Source organism: Quercus lobata, chromosome 7, assembly GCF_001633185.2.
Source record: "Quercus lobata isolate SW786 chromosome 7, ValleyOak3.0 Primary Assembly, whole genome shotgun sequence".
Classification (NCBI taxonomy): Eukaryota; Viridiplantae; Streptophyta; class Magnoliopsida; order Fagales; family Fagaceae; genus Quercus; species Quercus lobata.
Window position 1 is genome coordinate 30,968,062 of NC_044910.1, and position 17,579 is coordinate 30,985,640.

Sequence of the window (17,579 nt, forward strand, 5' to 3'; positions counted from 1 at the left end):
AAAAGAAACAATATTGTAATTCAGTACAATCATTAAAAAGATCATATTCAAAAAATTTCCCTACTTTCGGTGTGTTTTTGTGGATGTCAGAAGCTTTCAGTATCAGCGTCCCCCTGAGAGAAGCGAATCTGCAATGGAAGACGAATGAGAAAACCCCCTGTTTATAGAAGACGGATAAGTCTTGAAAAAATCATCGAAACCTTCCCTATGGGCAAATGTTAAGCCGGTGGAACAAAGACCAGGCGATGATAAGTCTGGAAAAGGAACATCACCTTCTAAGTACAGCACAACTAGGCGCATGCTAGGCCTTGCAGCAGCCTCTGAATGAGAGCACATCAATCCCAGTTTCAATACCAACTCTAGTTCTTCTGCTACATAACTTGTACCATAATTTGGATCCCTTGCCTCCATAATTTCGCCTCGGCTCAAATGAGAAAACACCCAATCAACCAAAATCGAATCCTCTGGTGGCCCATTTGCCTGTATTGGTCTTCTTCCACAAGCAACCTCGAGCATAAAGGCCCCAAAAGCATACACATCGGTGCTTGTTGTGGCCTTGCCCCTTCGAGTATGCTCTGGCGCAAGATACCCAAGAGTTCCGACCACATGGGTAGTTCGAGGATCAGTTCCATGGTCATATAATCTTGCAAGACCAAAGTCACCTAATTTACCATTCAGTTCACCATCTAGCAAGACATTACTAGCCTTCACGTCTCTGTGAATGACAACCTGATCCCATCCTTCGTGTAGATAACACAGCCCCGATGCCACACCTTTTATGACATTAAATCTCTGGCTCCAACTGAGGGTGACCTGAGGTTGATCAAAGAGGTACTTGTCTAGGCTTCCATTGGACATGTAGTCATACACCAAAAGCAATTCTCCTTTTCTTCGGCAATAGCCCAAGAGTGGTACTAAATTTCTGTGGCGAAGCCGACCTATACTCACAATTTCAGCCACAAATTCTCTCATTCCCTGTCTTGATTCATGAGAGACCTTCTTCACAGCAATCTCAATTTTAGAGGTAGTTAGTACACCTTTATAAACTTTACCAAATCCACCACTACCCAATAGTTCTTTGTCCCTAAATCCTTTTGTAGCAAAATAAAGATCTTTGTATTTGAATCTGTGAGGCCCATAGTCAACCTCCCAGTCTTCTACCAATTCTGCAAACTTCCTTTTCCTTTTTATGACATACGTTGCACCTGAAATTGCTACCAAGACTAAACTAACAAGAATCACAGGCAATCCAATTGTCAAAAGTTTAGATCTCTCTTTACCTCGTGGCAGCTTGGGAAGTTGAGAAAGGGCAAGTTCTTGAGCCTTACCATTCATCTTAAAGCTCCAACCCAAAATATAATGGAAAGTTAGGAAAGGGCCATTTGTGGAAGAGAACCCAACATACATGGTTTTGTTAATGATAGGTGAAAGATCACCGGACAAAGACAATAGTGGAAATTTGGGTTTACCAACATCAATTGGAGCTAAAGTTACATTGAGTTGCTTCTTGACACCATCATATTCCACCCAAACTTGCATTGGGTTTCCGCTGATAAGGGTCAAGTTCGTAAAGGCACCACTGTCAGCATAATAACCTGCTGAGGTAGATGTTGCTGACTCCAAGCTATTGATGTCCACCCCAACATGGTTATCATTGATATCTTTAAATTCTTGGTTCTGGATTGTATCGAGCTCTACAGCAACGACATGATTGGTAGCATTACCATTGTTGGTCTCATTGAAAAGGCCAAGGTATTGGTTTGAAAGAGCTCCTGGCCGCCCCCTAGTTGGAGAAATCACGAAAGCTATCCCTTGACCTTTTAGAGCTGGATATCTGGAAGCAATGGCAAAGACGAAAGTCGTAGAGAAAGAGAAAGCACTGTCATTCAATGAGTTCTTGAAGCTTATTGGAGTAGGGTAGAAAGCATGACCCATTTGCTCCATGGTGTCATCGGTGAGCTCCAAAAGACCATTAGAAGTGATAGTGGCTATGCCGTCTAGGCTAAGATTGACTGATCTAAAACCATTGTAAATGAAGTTGGTATCTTGGGAGCCTACAACGCTTATTAGGAGAGGCAGCAGTATTACAAGCTTGGAAAACATGGCTATATTTTTGCATACAATTTCTTCTTTTCATTCTAAGAAATGCAGGGTTGGTTTACATACATCATGTTGAGGAGAACATCATATGTAAATGTAATATGTATTCATACCTAAAGTCAAGCACCCACAATTCGTGGGTCACCCGCCAGAGCCCGCACCCGTCACCCAAGTTTCCAAGTAAACGAATTTGACTTTTAAGGAATCACATTTTCCATGAAAGTCAGGCTTCAGCTTATTAATCATTATTTATATATAAACCACGCAAATTGTTCTATCTTATCTTATATGGATGAGATACACTTTTTTATTTTCTTTTTAACTAGCCGGGGAGTTTCCATTAAATAGATGAGAAGTTTCAAAATGGGTGTAATGGGAGAGTAGAAGTTTATCCAAAATCAAGGATTTTAAAATTGGTTGGATGGGGATACATCTTTCTTATTTAACAAGTAGGAGAGTTATTTAGGGGATGACCCTTGGATCAAAATCATAAAATTATTTGTAGTACCATCTATTTATAAAGACTCAACTCCTTTTCCTTTGTAGACAATATTTCTTTCACAATGACTTTCCTTCCACTCCAAGAAATAGCCAAAAACCCAAAAAATAACCAAATTAATTTTTTCTTCATTAACTAAGAAACCTAATTAGCTTTTACAACTATAATTTGAGACCCCAACAGCCCACACCTCTGTAGAAGGAGGTCTTCATTTCATAAAATATCCATTGGAGAGAAGAATCTAAAGTAAGCTTAAAAAAAAAAAACAACAACGAGATAACCAAATAATGGCATTCAACTTTATTCATTGATTAGTGTTAGGGTCGTATTGTCTATGTATTGGCATACACTACAAAAAATAAGCTTATTTGCTATTAGAGATATATTAGCCCATTAGCATAAGCCCAAGCCTAATTCTACTTTGTGTGCAAGTCAAGTCTCCTACTTGTACTAGAAGTCTATTAGTCTAGGGTTTAGTCTACTATACATACACATATTATAATTCATTGTAACACAGGATTTGTATTACACTATAATATATTATTGATGTAGCCCTTTAGGGTTTCCTCCGTGGATGTAGGCCGTTAGGCTGAACCACGTAACCCTCATGTGTTATTGTGTTTTATACTTTATGCTTTCGCTTCCGCATCTATACTAGCATATTCAACATGGTGTATCAATGCTAATATTTAACATTTACAATGGTCAAAGTTCATCGCAAAAGCACAAAAAGCCATCGCAAATTCGTATTACTGACGGTAAAAAGCCGTTGACGTCCGTCAGCAAAAGCCTTGTCGGTAATACTATATTGCCGACAAGGTCGTCGCTAACACTTATTTTTGACAGCAAAACTCTGTCGTAAGTACTTAATAATTGCTGTCGCAAATTCAACTTCATACGAGGAAGTTGGACGACCAAATAGAGTTTGTGACGAACTTAGGCTGTCGTTAATGTATTTTTTTCGACAACTAAAAGTCATCATAAATACTTGCCTTGTCGTCAAAAATAGAACTTCAAACGAGGAAGTTGGTCGACCAAATACCTTTTGCGATGAACAATGTCCGTCATTATTGTATTTTTTCGACGACTAAAAGTCATCGTAAATACCTAGTTTTTCATCGAAAATATAACATCAATGCAACCAATTACTTTTTTTTGACGAACTTTAGCCGTTATGAAAAACCATTTATCTCGTCACTCATACATTATTTGCAAAAAAATAGCTCCGTCGAAAAAAAATTTATGATATTTTTATTTTATTTGATAATATCAAATATTTCTGTATATGGAATAATTAATATATAAATTACAAACACAAATCCATAATTGTTCATAAAAGTTTCTCCATTCAAATAACAAACACAAATCCATAATTGTTCAAAACTAATAAGTGCATTAAAAATGAAAATATTAAAAGGTCTACAAAATAGCATGTTTTTCAATAAAACACGAAGGCTATATCATATCCTTTACTGAACTTGAAAGTATAAATATTGGAAGATCAATTATCATCTGATTTAGTGTCATCCTCCATCTAAAATTCATCTTCCTCCTCATAGTCATCTTGTGTCATTATTTACATTGTGATCTCCTCCTTTCGCATTGGTCTGCAATATTTTAAATTAAATTGAATAAATATATAAGAACATTATAGTGCTCCAGTTAATGAGAACTTAAAAGAATACATCTGCCACCAATAACCATATTAATAGTACAACTCCATCACCCTTAACAATTTATCCATCACCACAACAAGTCACATGAAATCACATATGTACCAACAATAGCAGTTAATTGAAAATTATAATGAGCAAATTTATCACTTATTTCGACAACCTAAATAAAATAGCAAAAAATTTTAATGTTGATTATACTGAGAAAATATATATGTGTAGTAGTTGCTTGCATATAATTAAAGCCCATCGATTTCAAAACATTTTTTTATAATAAAAGCTATCATCTCGTTCAATTGACTGATTGTTCCCTCCAATAACCACTTATCATATCATAAGTTTATAGAAAATTTGGAAAAAAAAATTTAGAACTTTAGTATTTTTCATTTTTAATATAAATATAAATAAAATAATATAACTCTAGAGATTGTTAAAGTTAATAAGCCTTATATATATATATATATATATATTTATGTCTAAACTACATGTATTCGTTAGTCTAATATGATCTATCAATATATATTGCATATAAATAATAAAAGAATAATATAATCACCAATCCTATTATATAACTATAAGCTACTTTTGTCTTTACTTGGAACTTTACTAACAAAGAAGAGGCAAACTCAAACAAGGCAAACTCTAAAAGGCTAAAACGCAAATTGAACAAAGCACTATTATCAAGTGAAAAACGCTTCTCATGAATCAACAGATTGGTTGAGGCTACCAATACACACAAACATTACACTATGGGCTAGTACCGAACTATCAAGAACTTTGCCTATAATACTAGATGATATATTATGAAAGAGGTATATCTAAACCAAACCCAAAATTTAGATAAATAAAATAAACAAGCAAATACATTTACAAAACCACAATACATTATCAAAAAAAAAAAAAAATTGAAAAAAAAAATGAAAAGATAAGGATCTAAGAAGACCAACCTTTTGGGTTTGATTATGATTGGGAGAAAGAGAGAAAATGAACAATAGATGGAGGTGAAATAGGTGTGTTAATTTAGTGAGGGGGCAAGGGAGGGCAGGGGATTGAAAAGAAAAAAAAAAGGTGGGGGCACTTGTTTTTTAGTGAATAGTGAAATAGGTGTGTTAATTGAGTGAGGGGGCAAGGGAGGCAGGGGATTGAAAAAAGAAAGAAAAAAAAAAAAGGGTGGGGGCGCTGGTTTTTTAGTGAAAGGGAGAGGGAGAGTGCTAGGGAGCTAGGGTTTTGTCTTTTCCTCTTTTTCTTTTTTCTCTTTTTTTTTTTTTTTTTTACTAAAAGATAAAAAAGATATTGTGGGGTTTTCTTTTTTATAAAAAAAATAATAATAATAAGGGGCATGGCTGGGTTTGTTTTAAATCAATATAACTTTATTTATTTATTTATTTATTTATTTATTTTTATAACAAAACTATTTATTTCATTTATGACAACCACGCCACTACTTTTTTTTGTTGTTTTTTTTTTGTTGTGACTTTGAAATATCACTTTTTATTATTATTATTATTATTAATAAAAGATAGAAACACTATGAAATCTCACTTCTTGCATTTTTTTTTTTTTTTACATCAAGATTTCTTTTTTGATAAAAGAAGATAGATTGTTTATTTATTCAATATCTCAATTTAAAATAGGAAGAGAGATGAGAGACATTCTTCACATTGTCCAAAGCTTGAATGTGAATGTGACTTGTGGATGATTTAAAAAATGAAGATGTGGATGTAGTGAAGGGATTACTTACTATGTACCCACAATTTTTTAGTTTTCCAATGGGTCATAGACCCAACTTTAATGTTGACCATGTTTGACCAAATATTGACTAATTTTGACCAAGTTTTGCAAACTTTGACTACTCATTTTTCACAATCCAACCGTCTGATTTTTGTCATACTTTACAAACACCAATATATCATTACATTATTCCAATCCAATGGTTAGATTTTGGATTTATGTCTAGAACATTATGGACATGTGTCATTGTACCAACACATCAAGAAATTTTGATTAGTCATGTTCTCACAATCCAACCGTTTGATTGAGCTCAAAGTTCATCAAAACAAATATTTTATCACACTCTTTCAATCCAATGGTCAAATTTTAAATCGGATTATGGCATAAGATGAAAGCGTGTTGTTTTATCCACCTATCATGAAACTTCAATCACTAAAAATATTCAATACTCTTTCAAGATAGTTATATACTCTATAAACATTACTAAGAATTGAGAAAATGATCTAAAAAACACAACCCAAAATCTACAAAATGACCATAATGAATTTGTATGTGACTTTTGACTACCTTGTTTTGCTATTTTAAAATTTGAAACTGATAAAAACATGAAAATCAAGAAAACCTTAAAACACTAACTAATACCCAAAACCTAATTAAATCCTCCTTGATCAACCTAATTTGATCAAATCTAGTGGTCCTAGAACCAACTTTGAAGTTTGACCAAAGATTGAACAAGTTTAATAGTCTTTGACGAATTTTTGCAAGATTTGACTACTCTGTTCTCACAATCTGGCCATCTGATTGTCACTGTAATTTACAAACACAAATATTTCACCACTTTCTTCCAATCCAATGGTCAAATTTTGGATCTCTATCTGGTTGCATGATGGACACATATTGTTGTACCCACCTAATGGGAAACTTTGATTAACCCTATTGACACAATCCGACCATCCCAAATGGCTGAAATACGACATCAAAGCTAGGAGATGACTGAAATACCCATAAACTTCTAAAATAACCAAAACACAACCCAAAACCTACAAAATGACCAAAGTGCCCCTCAAACCTTTAAGATGATCAAAATACCTTTTACCTCTAAAATGACCAAAATAGCCCTTAAGTACTTGGAGGGTCTTGAAAGATGTTTTTAAGCAGCTTTTAAAATTAAGATTGAGGAAAATTCACCATTCAAAGAAAATAACCATTTTTTATGGCCATATGTATGTTGGAAATAATCTTTATTTGATAGATTTACCTTATCGTCACTAGTACTTTCTTTTCTTAAGAAAATTTTAACTATTAACGACAACCAACATGTTCGTCGCAAATAACAAATGCAATATATAGTGAAAAAAAAAAAAGAGTTAAACACATGAAAAATAAGGGCATGAATTCCCCCTTTGAAAAAATTATCATTGTCGACGGCTTAGGTACATCGCAAATCTTATTTATTGCGAGGGATCCAAGTCTATCACTAATACATTCTTTCTTTTAAAACAAATTAATTATTTACGACGGTCAACATGTTCGTCGCAAATACAAACTCAATTAGAAAAATAAAAAATAATAATTGTGATGGATAAATGTCATCACAAATGTGAAAACTAAGGGGGGGATTTTCCCTCCAAAATATTTTACCATTTTTTATGGCTTTATGTCTATCGCTAATATTCTCTTTTATATTTACGATGGAAGAATGTTTGTCACAAATACTAACACCATAAAAGATATATTTTTGGTATTTTCGATGCATGAAAGCCGTCACAAGTGTTAATAGTTCTGACGGTTTTTCTCCGATCGTCATAAATAATACTTTATTAGCGACAAATATTTTTATTTCGTAGCAAAAAGTAAGGCGGGAACACTTCCCTCCAAAAAAAATCATATTTTCGACAAAAATAATAGGCATTTTCGACAGACTTATTTTGCCGTCACAAATGTTTTAATATTTGACGAGTAATTGTCGACGAAAGAGACTTGCTGTCGAAAAAGCTAGTTTTTCCAACGGCTTTTTGTAGTCGTCGAAAAAGTTTTGTCGCAAATAGCAATATTTTTTGTAGTGATATCTTTTGACCAAATACACTTTACTTGTAATTTGGTAGATCTAAGATTTGTTTAGGATATCAAGAAGTGTGTTGATAAGACAAAACAAATGGTATCTTTAAAGATATGAAAATTGAATCAAGAAACGAGTGAAGAAAAGTTGATTTAGTGAGTCTCGACACTAGTCTTGACACAAGCTCAACACTAGCATCTATTGAGACTAATTGAGTAATTCTCGACACTAAGCTCGACACCTCTTGATCTATCAAGCTATGTAGATCTAGAATCCTCATATTAGAATTTCGGCCCATGATGACATGAATTTCTAGGGTTTCATTCACTAAACCTCTAAAGCATATAAAAACTTTATTTTGAAATCATCAAAGACACAGAAACTTAATCTAGAGAACTCATTCACTCTATGAGAAGCTACTACATTCTTGTGCGCCTTAGGGATTTATAACCAAGTGCCTTCAGATCTTCAACGTGTTTTGAAGTGAAAAACTTTACATCCAACAACAATCAATCAGTTGCTAGGAAATCAGACACATATTGGGATCTGTACGTACAAGAAGAAGTCTCTACAAAATCAAGTTCAATTAGGGATTGGAGTAAAGTTTCAACTATAAGTTGGTATTTTGGGAAAGTCTAGGATAGTGGTAAGATTCCTTATACTTGTAACTGCTTGATTCTTGATTAGTGGATTCTTGAGAGTGGTGATTTAAAATCACCTGGTGGGGGGTCTTTGCCTTGTGAGAGGTTTTCCTCATTTGTTTACAAATCACCATGTTAATTTAAAATTGCTGCACTTAGTTTGTTTGGTGATTTGTTTATGCCTCCACGATTTGCATGTAATTTAACATAATTAATCAACTTGGGCAATTGAATTAATTAACCGGGGTTAATCTATAACCCAACAACTAGTTCCTTTGTAAGGCTAACAAAAGTTTAAATTTGTAACAATTTATTATAATAAAAAAAAAATTTTAACCACAAATTTTCTTAGGCAATCTGGGATAAATCTTGTCAATTGTCATCTAAGATTACCCATATTTGAGCAAATTTCTTGTGTCATGTCAACGGGTAATCTTAGGGTAATTGTTAATAAACTATTTTTAAAAAGTTTTTAAACCAATTTCATGAAAAATTCCCTTAGGGTATTCATTAACATTTCCCAATTTTAAATAATGAAATTGTACTATGGTAGGGTTAAATTTTGTTGTCTACACTAATTTTATATATTCTAATTCAAGAATCTTGTGCCCTTTGATTAGAGAATTAGTTTGGACGAAAATGTAAACATTATAAATTAATTTTAAATTAAAATACTCATTAACAATAAAATTTTTATAATCAGCAAAACTTAGATTTTTTAAAGAATAATGCTAGAGATACAAACTATTTTACAAAAAATGTTACAAACTGCTAATGTGGTGAATGATTATTGGTAAATGAAAAAAGTGATATTAATTATGTGTCTAGATAAAAACTAATAAGAAGTTTGCCACATCAATATTTTGTAAAATAATTTGTGATTATAGTATTACTCTTCTTTTAATTGTAGTACAATTTGCCACACAATTAAATTCAAACACATAGTAGATTTTCTCATAAATTAATAAAATACACAGTAAATTTAACCAATTGTACAAAAACAATATCATCTTTAACGAGGATAATTAGATTCAATTAACTACAATTATATATATGAATTTAATTGAAAATTTTAATGAATTGCATTTATGGTTGTAATTAAATTTAACTATTTTTCATTTTTTTATTAAAAGAAAAACAAGGGGCTTGCAGTCACAAATGTGATCACTGCCCCCATGTTACTTAAGTCATTGTATTACATGTCACTCGAGCACTAATAACTAATAAATAAAAGTTTTGGTATTATTCGAACACACAACTTCAGAACTTAGAAATATAATGGATCATAAAGACTCTCTACTATTAAGTCACCTTTAAAGGAGGTGTTTTATAATTTATCATGCTATTGGATGGGATGAGTTTTGAGTGATATCACTCAGGTGGGGTTTGGATTCGGCGTCTGTGTTTACAAGTCTGCATTTTCTGGCTTTTTTTTTTTCACGCGTTTCAGGGAGTAATGCGGCTACTGTTCATGCACTGTTCTTGAACAATAGCTGCAAATGTTGACTTTTCCATGGTGAACAGTGCACCCGTGCAATGTTCATGGACCCACAAATTCCACTTTTCAGCAACTTTTTCATTAAAAATGGGTCCCAAGGTACTATTCACACATTTAAAAATTATTTTACTACAGTATTTTCAGTTTCAGCAAAAATAAGCTCAATCCAAACGAACTCTCAATTTTCTGTTTCCATCATCCAAATCGTGTGGGTCCTACGAATGAGCATTTGTTTGGATGAGTTTTGGATCATTATTTTCATCACTCAATTCTTTGATTTTTGAGTGACGAGTTATGGAAACTGAAAAAACATTTTAGGTGTTTTCAGTTTCCAAAACTTTGTTTTCAACGGCATTTTCGTAATTAAACTCACATACCAACTGGATTTTTTTTTTTGTGAAACCCAACAGCAATATTTGACAAATTCTCTGATTTTATTATTTTTATTTTTATTATTATTTTATTTTTTGTGTGAAACACAGCCGCAACTTTTGAAGTTGAAAACTGGGTCTGACTTAAGGTGCCAAATAGTCGGTAGAATGTACTAATTTGAGTGCGTGTGGGTCCTACGGATGAGCATTTGTTTGAATGAGTTTTGGATCATTATTTCCATCACTCAATTCTTTGATTTTTGAGTGACGAGTTATGGAAACTGAAAAAACATTTTACGTGTTTTCAGATTCCAAAACTCTGTTTTCAATGGCATTTTCGTAATTAAACTCACATACCAGCTGGATTTTTTTTTTGGTGAAACCCAGCAGCAATATTTGACAAATTCTCTGATTTTATTATTTTTATTTTTATTATTATTTTATTTTTTGTGTGAAACCCAGCCGCAACTTTTGAAGTTGAAAACTGGGTCTGACTTAAGGTGCCAAATAGTCGGTAGAAGGTACTAATTTGAGTGCATGTTGCTCTACACACATTCAGCTCCTTGGATTATTCATTACAGGTCCACATAAAAATTTTCAGAAAGAAAAAAATGATGTAATGAGAATTTTTTTCCCAATATTTTGGGGTATTTTTATTTTAGTTCTTGTATTCTTAAAGGTTTTGTTATGGTTTTTGTGTTTTAAACAATGTTTCATTTTGATTTTTTTTTCCTTATCTCAGTGACCATAAATATTAATGTGATTAACAGAATGCTCACCCTTAAAAATAAGGTAGCTAAAAGTTAACAAAATAATAATAAAAACATTTAGTTGGTAACTTGATATTCGATACTTAAAAAAGCCATATCTGCATGAGCGTCTTAATAAAAATTCTACATAAAAAAGTAAAAGAATAAAATAAATTTTAATAAGAAATCTATCCCAATTTCTTTTCTTTTCATTTAGTGTTTTTTTGGCAACCCAACACACACATATATAAACATAAAAAATTACAAATTGATAAATTCTGTTCCCCAAGTTGATTTGATATTGATCAAGTGTGTGTTATGTCGTGTGTGTGTGCTAGGTTGAGCATATTAGTTAATCCAAGTTTTATTAATGAATGCAAAGCAATTATGCAAAATATCATATAAATTAAAAGACAAATATTAGTGAATGTCATTATAAAACTAAGTTACTACAATACAACTTGTAGCAACTGAAGCTCACAATATAAGTATATTATATGAGGCCAAAACTTATATTATCTTTAAGCTCTCCTTAGTTTTACGGAGTCCCTAACAAATGTTTTTTTGGTATTGAATTTGATTTCAGAGGACTTATTCAAAATTATTTGAATTAAACCTCACAAATTAGAAAAAAAAAAAAAAAAAAAAAAAAGACATTACAACATTGTAGCTGATTATTATACAAATAAACTACCAATTTAACATGATAAATCACTACTAGTAATTTGGAAAGCAAAAATTAACAAAATTATAGTTGTTACCCATTTAACATAAAACTTTTCATATTCTAAAGTTGTCAAATACCTATTAACAAATAACTATTGATATAAAATATTCAGTAATGAGATTCAAAAAAAAAAAAAATTCAATAATTACTTCAATATCGCAAGTTGTTCATGCTTTAAAAAATTTGAGAGAATAACACAGCAAGCATCTTAAACTCTTTCTTGCTTGGATCCTACAAAACAATACACACACACACACACACACACACACACACACACACACATATATATATATAGTGATGGAGACAGAATATGCCATTAAAGGGACAGACAATTACGATAGCGTTGGAGGCAAAATAAAAGATTAAAAAAAACTGAAGAAGCAAGCGGTTTGGCTAGCATACCAGCTAGTTAATTTATATTAAAAGACATAAAAATCTCACAATCAAATATAATTCATAAGACGCAGATAAATAAAAGGTTTGTCAAGATGATCAAGTTTGGCAATGAAGAAGACGCAGTAGCTATTGATGAGGGTAATCTTTATCATAAATTTGTGATAATGATGAAGATGCAACAACTACTAATTATGTAGATCTAGCATAATCTTATTTTGATTCAACTACAACAAAAATTATGATAATTACCATAAAAAGATTATATCAAAAAACAGTCTTTTATGATATAGCCAAGAGTACAATCAAAGCTAATAAAAGGAATTATAATTCAATTTCAATGATGAAGGAAAGATTCACTTAAATGAGGAGACCAAGAAAAGAAGTATCATGTTCTGAGTATAGTATTGAATTTAAACTCTATAATTCAATTTGCTAACTACTAAAATATCTTAGCAAATTGAATTTCTGTAGGCACGAATTACATCATTTAATTGAATTTTTGCAGGCACGGATACTACTAAAACTCTATCATTCAATTTTCTAACTACTAAAACTCTATCACACGGATACTACTAAAGCTCTATCACATGGATTACACAATATAAACCAATAATGTTACCATCTCAAACATTTAAAAAAAAAAAAAAAAAAAAAAAAAAAAACCAAATCAATTTTAAACATAAAAACAAACAATCATATATCAGTACAAATACTTAACCTAAATACATAAAAACTCATATATGACCCACAACACAAAAGGGTAGTAAAGAACAACACTATTAATCTAATTCTTACATTGAACTATTATGTAAGCAGCCACAAGAATAAAGGTCAAGAGCAATTGGGATATAGAAATACCAAAGCGGAATCATCTAGCTTTTCAGTATTAATATAGTGTGAGGAGAGGATGAGATGAAGAGATGAAGGAGTTAGAAAGCCAAAGTTTGGAGTTACGAAGCTGAAGGGTTGCCGTTTGAGATTGTAACCGTGGAACACATAGGGTTGCTATTTAAAATTGTAATTGTAGAACTCAAAGGGTTGCCATCTAAAATTGTAATCGTGGAACACAAATGGTTGGGAATTATTTTCTTTTTGTTAGTATTTTTAAATTTAAGAAAACTAATTTTAAATTGTAGGAAAAATTTAGGAAAAAGAATGGTAATGACATGGCAGCTGCTGTGGCTCAACTTGAGCGTAGCAACATTAAATACTACGGTTTAGCTTTTAGTAATACATATATAGATATAGATTACAAAGAACCTCAATTGTTACTAGGCTAGTCCTATTAGGTATAACGTTGGTGTGACTAATTTTTTTTCCTTCTTCCTTGTACATCCTATCCAAACAAACTCATTTCTCTCACAATAAACCATTTTTTAAAAATGAAAATATATATATTAGAACCAAACATAATACTTTGAAGCTCCACATTGCTTTCCTTTAAGACAATTGAATTGGTGGCAGCTAGGTGAGCGGAGATTGGAGAGAAGAGAGAAAAGAGAGAAGAGAGAAAAGAAAAAGAAAAATAAATAAATAAACATTGACTGCTAACAATTTTTTGGTCATCTATATGTTACTGTGTCTTTTTAAATATTAATTAAATTATTATTTTTTTTTTGTAATTAAAATTATTTGACACACACTATGTTAACCATATTAGCATTTTCTATTCCTTAGATGATAGTTGTGGGGGAGGGTTTGGGGGGGGGGGGGTGCATTAAGGTCTGAACACAGAACATTGCCAAGTGGGTCCTACCTGAGGAGAAGGAAGGCCAAGCTCCTCATCAGTTCTGGCCTAGTTCATTGAAAAAAGTCTAGGTATTAAAATTGAAGAAGCTAACTACCTGAGGAGTCCAAGGAGCCTTGGAAGGATTTAGATAAGCCACCTGAACCACCAAGGAAGAAAGTAGAGACGTGCAAGTAAGGGAGAGGGGAAGTTTCTAGGCAAAGTACCCATCACTTTCGCATTCAATACACTGCACCAACTCAATTAGCCACATTAATAACAGAGTGACCCCTGAACTGTTCCCTCACAGCTTATAGCACATTTTACCACCTCCAGTAAAGCCTTGATGGGACAAGTTTCCAAATAAAGATTAGTGGTTGTACAAGTGGAGGGTTAGCATACACTCTACATAGCTATATAAGGAAATAGGACTCCTAAAGAGAGGGGGACGGAAAAATTTAGAGAATAACCCGTATCTTGTAAGAGCAAACCTTGTAACCAAAACTCAAGGAATATATGAACCATTAATCCTCGGAATAACCTGTGGAAGAACTAATTCAGAAACTTTCTTCTTTCTTTCTGGAAACTTCTTGTAATCTTATTAATTTTATTCAAACCAAAAAGGCTTGAATAGGTTGACCTCAATAACCCATCTCTATAAATTAATTGTATTGGGTTGTCACATATTAACCTTCCATCCAACATGGCTTGGGTTAGTTGATTATCTCTCACCCACAATAGTAATGGCCAAAACGAAACATTATTAAACATACAATGATCAAAATGAAGCTTATATTTCTATAAAATTAAAATTAAAATTAAAACTTATAAAAATAGAAGGGCTGAGATGAAAATGCCTCCAAAATATAGGAATTAAAATAGAAAATTTTTCCTTAATTTTAAGAGGACTCAGTCTTGGTGGGAGTAGAGTTTGTATAGTTTAAATTTTATTATGGCTACCCTAGAAAGAATGTATAGAGTCGCCACTAAACCGAGTACCAAAATCTTACTGAGAAGTAAACTTTACATAAGGGAAAAAAAAGGGGGGGGGGGCCAAAGAATAACTTGTCCAACACTCAAAAGTGTGCATGTCGGGGGCAAAGTCTTTCCAGAATTTGCACCTTCACAATTAAACATACATAGATTAAAACAAAATTTAAACGCGGGTAAAACATAGTAGATTAAGAATTCAAACACCTGGTTGCATTAAAGTTTAATTATTCACAAAAAAGATAACATTGTTTGTGTTTTATTGGACAATGTAATCATGAGTTTGAACTTAATTCTGAAACTTAACGTAATACAACACATAAGTTACTGTAACTAAGTTTTAATTAGGATCATGAAAAATTCACTATGAATTCTAAAATTAAGCATAGCAGGAACCTATAAAAACATGTAATAAAAGGACAACATGTGAAAATAAAGAAATCTAAACTTGTGTATAAATTATTGTCAATAGGTTGGCTGTGAACCTAAATTTCTGTTATCGGAGAGAGATTTTGAAATTTTAAAATTAACGTAGGAGTGAAAAAGAAAGAACGTAAGGAAAGCCCTAACGTAAGAAAAATATTGTAAGGAAAGTAAAGCAAAGAAAAAATAAAAACTTGAAACTTGAGAAGGTGCGGAGCTTTCCACCACTCTCACTGGCATTTGATTTGTTGATTGATATGATCCAATTCCAATCACAGTTCCCTTCCTTGTTCGGGTATTTGATTTTGTCTAAAAACTCCGAAAGTGACAAAAGGTCCAACTCCAAGGATTTACCCACTATCCGGGGCGGTCTAGTCAGAGTGGATCCGACTCGTCACTTGTTGCCCGTTTTAAATTATTGTTTTTTCTTTTATGCGACGCGTCCTCGAGTTTCACCACTTTTATTTGGTTATCATTGCATTTTAGGGGCGTTTGACCTCTGCTTGAAATGAAATGAAAAATGAAAAATGAAAAATATTTTACTATTCAGTTTATTTTTGTTATTATTTATAAGCTTTATTACATTTTTTAGTATTATTTATGAGTTCTACTGTACTATTTCAAATAACTTTTATCTTTATATACAGTACTTTCAGCAATATGTTTTCAGTTTCGGCAAAATAAGCGGTATCCAAATAGATGCTTCGTATGTGATTTTGAACAATAATTTTCAGTTTTTAAACAACATTATACGTATTTTTACACATTTTTTCACCCACACATATTTCTAAAAAATACAAACAACGTTACTAGAACAACATTACCAAACACCCCCTAAATGTTTTTTTCATCACACCTACGATTTTAAATTCAAACATGTACTCGAACAAATGAAAAAGTTTACCCTTTCCGAAAAGAAATATAAATCTTTTGCACTATATTTTTAACAGTTACAAGTATTTTACCAAAATTTAAATACAATTTTTTTATGGAAAAATTTAAATATAATTAGTTACACAATGGTCACATAAAATAACATCTCATAGTCTTTGATTAAAATAGCCAAAATGCTTTTTAGCACCCCCAATATCACCAAAAAAAAAAAAAACATTTTTCATCCAAATTGCCTAAGTTAAACGAATTTTAGCAACTTGTTATAGTAATTGCTACTAACAAGTTGCTATTCATTTTTTAAATAATTTCTCTCACACTCTCCTTGTCTCTTGCACTCTCTTCTATTTTCACACTCTCAAAACTCTCTCTCTTAGGCCTAGGGTGGACAATGATTGTGATGGCCTAGGCTTCCAACAGCCGATGATGTACACAAGTCACAGTGGATACAAGTTTGTGGTTGGGTTGATTTTGGATTGGGCTGCCAAGAAAGGTGTTGCTCGATTGTGGTGGGTTGTGGATGGGCTTTGCTAGGTTTTAGGTGATGGTTGCTAAGTTTTTTCTGCTTGGATTGTGTGTTGGGTTGTTGGATTATGGTGGTGGTTGAGTGGTTGGTTGCTATGGGTTGTGCCATGGGTTGTTGTGGTTGGGTGCCATGGTTGTTGTCTTATTGGTTGCGCCATGGTGATTGGTTGTATGTTAAAATAGGAGATGAGATTATCATGCATTGTTAAGTGAGATGTTAAAATAGATATATTAGCTTTTTGAAGTGCTGTTAAATTTTCTAGCACTCTAAATGTGAATGCTCTTAGCACTGAACCTCCACATCTAATACCATTAAAATCAATGCTAAAATTAGGAAAAGATGCTAGAGCCACCGTGAGCCAAATAAAACAATAAACTACCTCTAGTAACAAAGATTAGAAGTATAAACATCAGGAATTACTTTATGGACAAAGTTTAGTTAAAACTACAACCCTACTCAATATCTTTTTGTTAGAGGTGAATTTTGACAGATTCACTATTGAATTACATTTTCTTTTTATATCCTCTATGCTTGCAAAATTTCTAGAAAATTAAACATCAATAGCTATGTCATCGATAA

The 17,579-nt window shown here is 32.4% G+C and overlaps 1 protein-coding gene across 1 annotated transcript; it reads right to left on the reverse strand.

Moving 5' to 3' along the window:
* On the reverse strand, positions 1 to 2,217 carry LOC115953983 (L-type lectin-domain containing receptor kinase IV.1-like). Its single transcript, XM_031071821.1, has 2 exons — positions 273 to 2,217; positions 1 to 128 (listed from the first exon to the last, which is right to left on the reverse strand). The coding sequence occupies exons 1-2, from the start codon at positions 2,101 to 2,103 to the stop codon at positions 103 to 105; spliced, it is 1,857 nt and encodes a 618-aa protein (XP_030927681.1). The 5' UTR covers positions 2,104 to 2,217; the 3' UTR covers positions 1 to 102.
* Positions 2,218 to 17,579: the final 15,362 nt, after the last annotated feature.

Bases quoted from the DNA above. Each gene is read 5' to 3' on its own strand.
- LOC115953983 (XM_031071821.1), bottom strand. From the start codon at position 2,103: ATGTTTTCCAAGCTTGTAATACTGCTGCCTCTCCTAATAAGCGTTGTA. The intron at 129-272 runs GTGATGTTCCTT...CTTCCATTGCAG, and splicing joins AGTTGTGCTGTACTTAGAAG to ATTCGCTTCTCTCAGGGGGA.